The sequence below is a fragment of the Branchiostoma belcheri genome, unplaced genomic scaffold (genome assembly GCF_001625305.1).
Source record: "Branchiostoma belcheri isolate BF01 breed outbred unplaced genomic scaffold, Haploidv18h27 scaffold27, whole genome shotgun sequence".
Taxonomy (NCBI): Eukaryota; Metazoa; Chordata; class Leptocardii; order Amphioxiformes; family Branchiostomatidae; genus Branchiostoma; species Branchiostoma belcheri.
In genome coordinates, this window is record NW_017803876.1 from 461,250 (window position 1) to 472,726 (window position 11,477).

An 11,477-nucleotide genomic window follows, 5' to 3' on the forward strand; every position below is an offset into this window, starting at 1 on the left:
ATATATATATCCAATACACATTCACAAGTCTTTTACGGCTGTCACAATGAATGAGTTTTTGTGTCTGTCCGATCGGCTTAATGGGATCTTAAACTGATTGCTGTACGTGTTCTTCCTAAGATTTATTCATTAAGGCAACACTACAAATCTGGAAAAACATTCTAAATCCAGCAAACTGATTATTATGGCATATGGAAATTTAATATAGTGCATGGTAACAATTACATAGGTGAAATTGGTCGGTCTCCTGGACTAGGTCAGTTTTGCAGAATTCTGCAGTTGTTTTGCTTCACTTTCTTTTGCTATTACTTACTTTGCTATTATTGTTATTTACTTCCATTTGATAAATGTAATAATGTAAGATGAAGGGGGGGGAACCATGGCTTTTCCCTTAACCTGCACAGTTATTTTTTTAGTTGTTTATGTTTTGGGAAGTGTGCTTTTATACTTATTTTTTTAATTCAACTTCATAATGATACGCAAAAGGCCATAGGAAAACTGGGGTGCCCTTTACTTATGTGCGAATAAATCAAATCAAAGTCACATCACCTCCGACAGGTTGGAGTCGCTGTCCTTCCCCGTCGGGTTGTTGATGTTGTCTGCCATGGCCAGGAGCTCATCCAGGGTGGACCCGGTCCCCGCCTTACTGGCTATGGACTGGTCGATGTCGAATAGAACCGGCTCGAATGGCGTGCCGTACAGGCCAAACCTGGAATAGAGAAGAGATCGTGAGTCAAACCAGCACAACTGGTTGCCTCTTCAAGCCAGAAATCTCTGGTCCCAGCCTTACTGCTGATGGACTGGTCCATGTCGAATCAAACGGCGTGCCGTGAAGACCAAACCTGGAGTGGAGGAGAGACCATGAGTGATAGAACAATAATCATGAATGAATGAAGACTTTTATTGTGCACACATACCCACTGGGTTAAGTATAGGTCACAAAAAGGATGGAATATAGATAACGTTACATACATACATACATACATCGTCATGTAGCTACAATCAAGTAAATTCGGTTTCTTCTCATTTCTTAGTAATGGCAAAAAGGTATGGAGCAAACTACAGTCAACCCTGCCCAGGTGGCCAAGTTTTCAAGCTGGCAACCACTTGTGCCAGCCTTACTGGCTATGGACTGGCTCTGCACCTGATCATGCACCTACACTTTTTTGAAAGGTGTGGTGGGTTCTTCAAGGTGTGTTGGGTTTCAGTACCCACATTCTGTATCTGTATAGCCGGTATAACCGCCTTTCGGCGTAACACACCAGCTTCGCAGGCACGCGGCGCGGCAGCAGCTGGCTATATTACACCGATCGACTTGTTACAGCTAACCCTTGAACATTGCCCTGTTAAAGGACAGTTCTTTTAATAGTTGTACGTGTAAATGCTGCGAGGCTGATTTTCCGAATAAAACTGTAAGCTATACATAAAACCACCTCCGACAGGTTGGAGTCGCTGTATTACCTACTAGTAGATACTAAGTTAGCTTTAGTACCCACCTTGCCCTGAGAAGTGCATGCTGCGGCAGCATCCTGCTGTGATAGGAAATTATCAACATGGAGCAAACTACTGCCACCTCTTCAACCCAGCAACCAGCTGATCTAACTACTTACTAAGATCTTGTTTTAGATCTGTTTAGATTAGGGTATTACTTTAGGGTGGTGGATATCCTGTTATTAGACAATACCCTTCAAACCTTAGCTTTAGTACCCACCTTGCCCTGAGAAGTGCATGCTGCGGCAGCATCCTGCCGTTGAGCTGCTCGGACAGCTCCGACAGAAGCGACACGCAGGTCCCGCCGATGGCGTCCACGTCCATCAGCTTGACGTGGTTGAACAGGGTGAAGTACCAGTGCAGGGCGCCGGCGGACGCGGCGTGGGGCGTCAGGGGCAGGCAGTCCAGCAGGGCGTGGAGGAGAGCCACGTTGAAGGTGGCCAGCTGGTCCAGGTCTCCGGACTGCTTTGCATAGCTGGACAGAAGGTAGAGAGGGCCATGGTCAGTATGTTGTTCATATCATCTTGTTACAGTTATGTCGTAATATGTGCTATCATGTTAATTTTATTTTTGTGTATCAACAGTTCATTTCCAATATAGCATGGTTTTCTTTCTGATTACTGAGATTTTGGAAAAGACATATAATATAAAAGATGAGTACTGTTGAGTGTTCTGACTTGAGACAGAGAATGAGTCTGCATGGGCACATTGACAGCTTAGCTGTCTTAGTACAGTCTACAGAATGCCTCTTCTTTTAATTACACTGACAGATAAAGTCATGTATCTCTAAAAGCAAGCTCCGACATGATACAAGAAACTAGAATCTTGGACGAGACAAGAAAGATGAGACAGTTGTTCTTACTCGAGACAGAGCACGATGAGCCGTGTGCACTTGTGTGCCACGCTGCGGGTGGCCTCCAGGAAGCTAGACTTGACCAGGCTGGGCAGGTACGACTGCACACAGGTGATCACATGGCCGTGTTTTGCCCTGTGGGTTGGAGATAGCAAATGGACAATTTACATGTGCATGTACGTGACTGTAAACAAAAGTCACAAATCAAGAAGTAAAAGGTGACTAAGAATAAAAGCCAGAAAGATAACATTTGCAAAGGGCATACATGTACAATCACAATGTTAACTTTACATGGGGATAGTCTACCTTAACAAACTACTCTGTTTATTCTTACTCAAACAGATTCATTATATGGTGACCAGCCTCTCTACATGTAGTTCTGTCCTGCTACATAATGTAACCCAACACCACAGGGTGTCTACTACAGCACCAGTTACCATGGTGACAGCTGTCTGGTCCAGCTCACTGACCTTTTTCTGTTAGGACAAAAAGAAAGGCAGAGCAAAAGGCAGAGCAAAAACATATTTTCCTTCTGCAAAGGTAAACATAAAAAGACGAGGAGACAGTACACACCCTCTCTGGTTCATCTGAACTGACGCCAGCCAGGCCAAGATGTCGAGCGCCACGATCTGGGCGTGCTCGAAACACGGGAAGTCCCATTTCTGTGCCTCGGCTCCCTTCTGCTCGCCGGTCGCTAAACACACCAGCTGCTCCCAGAACGACGGGGTCTCCAGCATCAGGCATCTCTGGGTTCTGTACACAAGCAGCATGGGTTATACACTGTGAATTTGTCTGTAGAAATGGACATTACCATTCTATAATCTATGTGTTGTACATCACCAATCTATATGTTGACTTGCCTTGTCATAAACTATTCAACTCTTGACTTGCCCTGTCATAAACTAGTCTATTCAATAATTATTGCCCTAATAATCAGTTTCCATTTTAACATAAACACTCAATGCTCTAAACAGTACTGTAACATTTGTATTTTCTGACATTACATAATGACCAAATATGTACAAAGCTACGCCCTATGGTTCAACAGGATGCAACTTTGAACCTAAGGGCAGGAAGAATAGTGTTAAAAAAACTGTTATGCTGTCCGTGTCAAACTCCATGGTAATGTGTTATCTCTGTCCTTTGCAACAGCCTCAGGCTAGGTGGGCTGCCCTAGCTCAAGGTGCTAAACAGCCAAACCATTAAGGCAAGATGTCCTGACCTCTCCATTACATCCCTGAATAGTTTCATCAGGTTGGTACGTTACTGAATAAATTATAGTTTTCATGCAGGCACAGTAAGTCTGCCAATGTGTAGGAAGTTCTCCTGACCTCTCCCTGGGTATGGTTGTCCTCTTGCACCTCCTGATGGTGATGGACAGCTCCTGGATCCAGTTGCAACCTTTGACCTTCTCCACCTTCTTCTGGTTGGGCGCGGTCTGGGCTAGCCGGTCCGCCGCACTCAGAGCCTTATCCGCAAGAATGGACTTTATCGCTGCACCTAAAGTGCCCAAAAAATAATTATTATGGAAGTTTGAAGGGAGTACTAAGTACTAAGTACTCCCTTCAACCTTTGTGATAGCCATTGCCAAAATCAAGGTATGCATCATGATATAACTTACAACACCAGTCCTGATGAATTTGAGTCAGATAGGATTCTGAAGATTCTGAAAAAAATCTTGGCAGGATTTAGAAAGTTTTCAGGCACTCTGCTACAGTATGCATGTACAATGCAAGCTTGACATCCCAAGCATACAATGTAGCCCATGCTAAAATTCTCTACCTGTTCCAAAACAACATGAGTTTTACATAAAGTTTTACATAAGTTTTACATAAAGAACTTAATTGTTGTTCGTAGCAAGTTTCCCAAACACAACTTAATGATACGACTCTCTGCCTATTACAAAACAACACACACGTTTTAAACACAGACCTTTAGTGTTGTTGGTAGCACGTTAACCAAACACAACCTATGATAAGACTCTCTACCTGATACAAAACAACATACACCTTTGGTGTTATTGGTGGCAGGTTTGCCTATGATAAGACTCTTTGCCTATTACAAAACAACACACGTTTTAAGCACAGACCTTTGGTGTTGTTGGTGGCAGGTTTGCCTATGATATTTAGGCTCTTTGCCTATTGCAAAACAACACACGTTTTAAGCACAGACCTTTGGTGTTGTTGGTGGCAGGTTTGAGTGCGTCCCCTGCCGACTCCTCAGGGTCCAGAGCCTTGATGTGCAGGAGGAAGGCCTTGTGTTTAGTCCTGAGCAGGGCCGGGCTGGTCAGGCTCAGGATCCCGCTGTTCCCCGTCAGGTCTAAACCTGACTCGATCAGGATGGGTCCACACAGGATGTCCGTCTTGTGTGTGTCCAGGAACTGGGGCTTCAGCTCATCGTCTTCCTCCTCGGTACCGCGGGACTCCCCCTCCTGCTGCAGCTCAAACTCGATGGGCTGGTCCACCTGGACGTTAAATATGCAAAGTTACGGTAATGGTGTTTACTCAAACACATTCACATGCAGTATATGGTGACAAGAGTCTAAATCCCTCCTACAATAAAATTGCAACATGATGTAACCCAACGCCAGTTACCATGGTGACAAACGGTCTGGTTCAGGTCATTGACCTTATTTGTTTGGAATGGAAGAGGAAGAAACAGAGCAAAAACAATATGTTTTCCTTCGGGATTTTACAATATACAAATGTATATACGAGGACTCCAGGAAGAGTAGTGGTTGTATTGTCATTAATTGGAGGTTCCCTGAATAAACAAACAAACAAACAAACAAACCTCCACGTCATCGTGAAACAGTTTCTCCAGGCTGGAGACGTCCTCGCTGCTCGTCGCGCCCGACTTGTTCTTGAGCCGGCCGGTCTTGGTGAGGAGTTTCCGTGTGGCCGGGTCCAGCGCCGGGCCGTTGGTGTTGGTGACCGCGATGTTACGCTGTCGGAGAAGGGTCACCTGGGCAAGCGAAGCGACGAGGAGAATGAAAAGACTGGGATTTGCACAGTCAAAAACTGTGTCCAAGTTCTCGTGTTGGAAATTACGATTCAACTTTGTTTCATATTGATGATATTTCAACATAAGAATGAAATGTACAGTTCTTAAGAAAACAGGTAGTTACAGAAGTGACTTCTCTTCCCTATACTTCAGATTACCAGCAATGTAGAAACAACCACAAAGAAGACTGAAATTGTTGGATTTGGACAGCAAATTGTTGGATTTGGACAGAGACTTTTGTGGTCTCCATCTATAGTTTCTACTGCAAAATTTGCAGTATGTTACTGTAGTATTTGTAGCATTTTAGTGCAATAATAATAAGAATATTGACACGAGTAAATTCCAACCTGTATTTTAGGGAGGACGCTGAAGTTATGGCAGAGGGAGAACTTGACGTCCACGTGGCCGATGGTGCAGGGTTTGGGGACGATCAGCTCAAACAGGTGCTCATCCCAGCTGGAACTACAGGAGAAACACAGGGGGGAGCAATGTCACATCTGCATGTATATTCTCTAACTCTAGCTGGCTATATTACGATAGACTTGTTACATGTAATCTTTGCACAGTCATCTAACTAGTGTTGTTTAAAGCTATCTAGGGATAATGCCCCCACTGTACATTCGGAGGCCTTTTCCGATAGCCTGTTCTGGTGACACTATGATTGTAGACTGGTAAGGGGGCCTCCTTGTGGTAGGAGAGCTTGGTAGTCCTCTTTTTACATTTACATGTATCTGCACATACTTTGATGTTTGTTTGTTTTAAGATGTGTCTGTGTCATGTTATGTGATAATTGTATTCTATGGACCGTCGAGCCTGAAATATAACAATAATAACTAACCTGTCAGGCTGTAGTCTCCACGACCGTGTGTGCCTGGTGGATAGTGAGTGAGTGAGTGAGTGTTGGATACTAACCTGTCAGGCTGTAGCCTCCATGAGCGTGTGTGCCTGGTGGATAGTGAGTGAGTGAGTGAGTGTTGGATGCTAACCTGTCAGGCTGTAGCCTCCATGAGCGTGTGTGCCTGGTGGCGTCTCCCTCCTGCTGCTGGTGCAGGTGCTGCGGATGTCTGCGCTGCTGCTGCTCCTGCTGCACCTCCGTCCAGCATGGCGGCACCGTGGCCGTGAACCGCGGCACCAGCGTCCGGAACTTCACCAGCTCACGGAGCGACGACAGGACCTCGGCGGTCAGAGGCTGGTATAGGAGCAAGTCGTCTGCCTCACCTGAACACAACGTACAACAGAGTAGCGTTAGTTAATCGTAGTAACAGTGTGCAATACTCTATCAACTTGCACAGTGACGACAGGATCCCCGCAGTTAGAGGCTGGTACAGGGGCAACTCGTCTGCCTCACCTGAACACAATTATGCAAAACAGAGTAATGTGAACCACGGGACCAGCGTTCAAAACTTTACCAGCTCCATCAGCGATGACAGGAGCTTTGCCCTTCAGCAGCCGGTACAGGAGCAAGTCCTCCAGCGTTCACTCCAGTGAGACCCAATCTCAAATGTCTAAATTCCGGAGCTCCCAGTGTGGACACAACACATACGCACACACACACACACGCATGCACGCACAGACACACAGACACAGACAATCAAACAATGCAACAGAGTAGTGTGCAATCACATTGAATGTCATTCAATTTCAAGCAGGAATGTAGGAAACGGACAATGGAGCTACAACGCTTTCAACAACATCATTACTGTATTTCACAAAAAAAGAAAAAGTCTGACACCTTTAGCTGGAGGTGGTGATGTGTCCATTGTCGTGGGAGCGGGGGGCTGTGATGGTATCAGCCCAGAGTTCTCCACCGTGGTCTCCTCTGGTACAGAGTCCACCTCCACCACACCCTGCTGTGGGACCTTCTCTGGCCTGTCTCTCGTGTGGGACACCTGGTCAAGTCGAAGAAGAAATTTAAAGTTATCCAGAACGTGTTAAGCACAACTATGGTTCTTCAAAAACATGTAAATTCCATCCTATTCAACTAACCAAACTTCTTTTCAACAAGAGTGACCGAAGTCTAGAACAGACTCTCAGCAGCAACTGTGAACAGTAGTTCAGTCAATGTCTTCAATACCAAACTGGCTGTGGAATGGAAAAACCACCTGGCTCATTACGGCTACAACTTTTCCTATGGAACTGCCAATATACATGTATGGACAGTCTCATTACCCTCTGAAAGGGTACCGATTGACCAGGATTCAGGTGAATATTTGGGTGAATATTGTTGAAGAGGTTCATCAGTTTTAACAGTTAGTAGAAGATTCCTCCAACAGTGACTGTTGAAAATTTGGAGGTACATGTACGTATTTGCTACCTTTCAAAACAGTCACTGTTTGATGAATATTCTACTAACTGTCATGTGAATTATATTTTCACTTTAGTCCAATAAACTTCTACTGTGTAAGAGTATACAGATATCCTTCTTCCCTCGCACAATCCCCCAATGGAACGCCTTGCCTGGCCCGGTAGTTATGGCTCCCACCGTTGAGTCCTTCCGGGCCAGGCTGGAGGCCTGCCCGCCTTAGACCAAGGCCTCCCCCCCCCCTAAAAGTGCCCCATCAGGGGCTATATGGGGGTGTAGCCGGGGCTCACATAACATCTTTAAGCCCCGGCAAAGATGAAGATGAAGATGTCCATTAGCACTTATAAAAACAATGATACCAACGACGGTGACAAGCATACCTTAAGGAAGTGTAGTTTCCCGGTGTAGGTGGCAGCACACAGCTGCCCTGACCCTGAGCAGTGAGTCACGTGTACAAACTTCTCCCCCTCCTGTGGCTTGAACTCTGCCAGCGGTTGGAACGTCCCAGCGTCCAAAAGACACACACGGCCATCCTGTGTTGTAGCAGCAAGCTGACCCAGACCCCTGGGAGGAGACACAATACGTTTATTCATTTGTTTCTCAGATTGTATTATGTGATTTGATTACTTTTTGTATTGTCTTGAATGTCATTTTATTGGTATGGCGACTTTGAAAAGGTGTTTCATGTCATCCACAGTGCATATTGTACGTGGTAAAACTTAATAAATAAATAAATACCATTGTACACACTTGTAGTATCTCTGTTAATGTTATGTCCCCATAATATCTCTGTTGTGTTTTTGTTTAGACACACACCTGTGTTGCACAGCTGGGAAAACAGCGGGTACTACCAGATGTAGACGTGATAAATGATAGTTATTCTCCCTCTAGGACAGACTGAACCAACATCCATTATAACCTAACCTACATGTATGGGCCATGCGGAATCAGACACACATGGACACACAGACAAAAACAATCTGTGTTCTTGGTAGTTTCGTGTTTAAAGTTAAAACTTTTGACCGAACACAAAGAAGTTCTCTGTCCTAGAGCCTTTGACCAGTCACTCTTCAAAGTGACAAGTCTCACTGGGTCAGTCTACTGAAGAAGGCCAGAGTGAGTGGTTGAAAGTTCTAGGTGAGAGAACTTCTTTGCGTTGAATCAAAAGGTTGAACTTTAAACAAAAATCTATCTTTCACCTTTCACGGAGGTAAATACAAACCCGTACCTGATTTTCCTCTCTCTCCTGGGCTGATGTTCCGTCACTCCCTCGTCGTCTTCGTCCTCCGACGCTGAGTTACTCTCGCTGTCCTCGCCGTGGAGGTCCAGGAAGTCCTGCGGGAGGACCGACACGAACGCGAGCACGTCCCGCGGCGCCCGCAGTGTGTGCACCGCCACCGGGCTCCCCACCACGGTCACCAACTCCTGCGTGAAGAACAGTTCGTACAGCAGCAAGTAGCCAAACACCTCCTTCGACTTTCCCCCCTCCTCTGCCTGATCAGAGGCAGCGTCTCTCCCCGGTTTCGCACTACTAGTAGCACCTTCGGGATGATGTTGAGCTGCCTTAACGTCACAGCTATCGATGGCTTCTGCACCACGGGATTCCTTCGGACTTTCGTCTGCCTCCTCTGCTTCTTTCATCTCCACATCCTCCGTCACCTTGCTTGAAGAGTTCGTCGCTGACCGTCTCGCCACCCTCTGAGCTTCTGTTGCCATGACGACAACCACGATGTGCTTGCCGTCCACGAGCGGGAGGACGGCGCTGATCCTAAATCTCCCCTCCTTCTTTATCGGTAGCTCAATGCATTGCACCATGCTCCCCGGTTTTATCGACGGGCCCTTTCCGTCCGACGGGACGTCTCCCTGCGGGCTACTCGGACTGGCTACCATCGCTACGGGCGACGGAGTCTCCATAATAACCTCCCCTACAACAGTACCCTCCTCTATCGGGTCGTCTAGCAAGATGGGATCCTCGAACTCGGAAATCTGGGACACGAAAAAGTCCTGCGCTAGGCTCTGGTACAGAGAGGACCCCTTGCTACCGCTACTGCTACTGGGACCAGAGTTTTTCCTGGGCCTGAAGTTCTCTTCGTCGATCCCTGATATGTCGTGAACCAGGAGGTATAGACAGCTCGACTCCTCCTCCGGCAAACTCGCAGCCTTCTCGGCTTTCAACTCAACCTTTCCTGCTACCTCATGCGTAGTTCTTCGTTGTAACGCGGCGTTTTTTCTGTTCAAGTCCTGGACAACGCTAGACTTCCACAGGGAGAGGCCCGATATCAAGCTGACGGGTCTTTTGTCCGAGTCCTTCTCCTTGGCGTCGAGACTGGGGTCGCTCAGGTTGTTGAGCTGCTGGGGAACGGGGGATTCGGGGGTGGGGGAGTCGTCGGGGGCCTGCACCACACACAGGGCCGTGACGTGGATGTCGTCTGGGTGGAAGTGCACTAACTTACCTGTGGACGGAATGGGAAATAAATCAGTATTTTTAGACTACATCAGAAGGTATTTCTTATAGCTAGTGTGGTCAGTTTTAACTGTATGAAGTCACAACTTCTAGGACAGTTTCAGAGAGTTTCAGTAAGTGCACTAACTTACCTGTGGACGGAATGGGAAATAAATCAGTTTTAGACTACATCAGAAGGTATTTCTTATAGCTAGTGTGGTCAGTTTTAACTGTATAAAGTCACAACTTCCAGGACAGTTTCAGAGAGTCTAAATCTGCTGTGGTATAACAGGCACAAGTGCACTTACTTACCTGTGGACAGAATGGGAAACAAATCAGTGTCAAATTGCATCAAAAGGTGATTCTTAAAGTGAAGGGGGGCCAGTTTTATATACAGTCAAATAAAGTTGAAAAGAAAGTTTCAGAGATTCTAAATTTGTGAGAAATTTGCTGTGGTATAGGCAGGCACAATATTACTACAATATTAAGACAGGGTTAAAGAATTCATCAGAAACAAGTTACTTTTGTATATTTTTCGTAAACTTTCTGCTCAAATTTCCTGCTGCACATCAACCAGATTGAGTCAATCAGAATCACGAGTAACCACAGAGTTGTCAACTTGATTAGTGATGAGGAACAGCTACAGATTACAATGATCAGGGGCCCCAAAATCCAGCCATTTCAAGGCCTCACCTACCAAATATCAAGACAATCAATACAGACCTTATCATTTTATTGTGTTTACAGTCACACAAACGTACATTGTACACACATGCAAACAGTACCGAAAACATAACCTTCTGAGCGAAGGTAATAATAACTAGAAAGGCCAATATTTGCTTTGGAGCAAATACAGCGATGGGTTCACCACATTTTACGACATGGCAGGGAAAGAATGAGAAACACAAGGGAAAACAATGATTTACATTGATATAACTATAATATGAAGTAAAATACAACTAAAACAACAGTTGGATAGCTATTCCCTACTTTATTGGTTAGGATTTTTAATTGCATAATGCAAACTGTTGATTTTCAAAATAAAAAAAAAACGTCCAATGCCCGGCATTCCAATGCTGGAGCAGGAAAGCTTGAAATACCTACCAAAACACTTGAATACAGACATACTGTCAGTATGGAAATGCTTCTGTGCAGGTGTTAATCAAGTTAAATCCCAACAGCCAATCAGCAAGAAGTATAGAGGAAAGCTGCATGCCTATTGGTTGATGCCCTGCATTCCATTGTGATGACTCATGTCCAAACGTGGTAAACAAGGCACACTAAGACAGTAATACATTTGCTATAACACAGCCAAAAAACTCAAATAAAACCATTCTAAAAGCCTGTATCACAATAATTTAAAAAACGCCTAGGGGTATTTGCCC

General features: G+C 45.4%; 1 protein-coding gene across 1 annotated transcript in view; it reads right to left on the reverse strand.

Moving 5' to 3' along the window:
* The window catches only part of LOC109472224 (baculoviral IAP repeat-containing protein 6-like), a 154,294-nt gene that overhangs the window by 129,643 nt on the left and 13,174 nt on the right, over nucleotides 1-11,477 (reverse strand). The window contains 12 exon segments of the mRNA XM_019771825.1: nucleotides 550-709; nucleotides 1,712-1,966; nucleotides 2,354-2,479; nucleotides 2,918-3,097; nucleotides 3,676-3,844; nucleotides 4,517-4,808; nucleotides 5,138-5,308; nucleotides 5,695-5,809; nucleotides 6,334-6,565; nucleotides 7,080-7,236; nucleotides 8,030-8,213; nucleotides 8,878-10,102. Of these exon segments, the coding sequence (XP_019627384.1) occupies nucleotides 550-709; nucleotides 1,712-1,966; nucleotides 2,354-2,479; nucleotides 2,918-3,097; nucleotides 3,676-3,844; nucleotides 4,517-4,808; nucleotides 5,138-5,308; nucleotides 5,695-5,809; nucleotides 6,334-6,565; nucleotides 7,080-7,236; nucleotides 8,030-8,213; nucleotides 8,878-10,102 (3,266 nt within the window).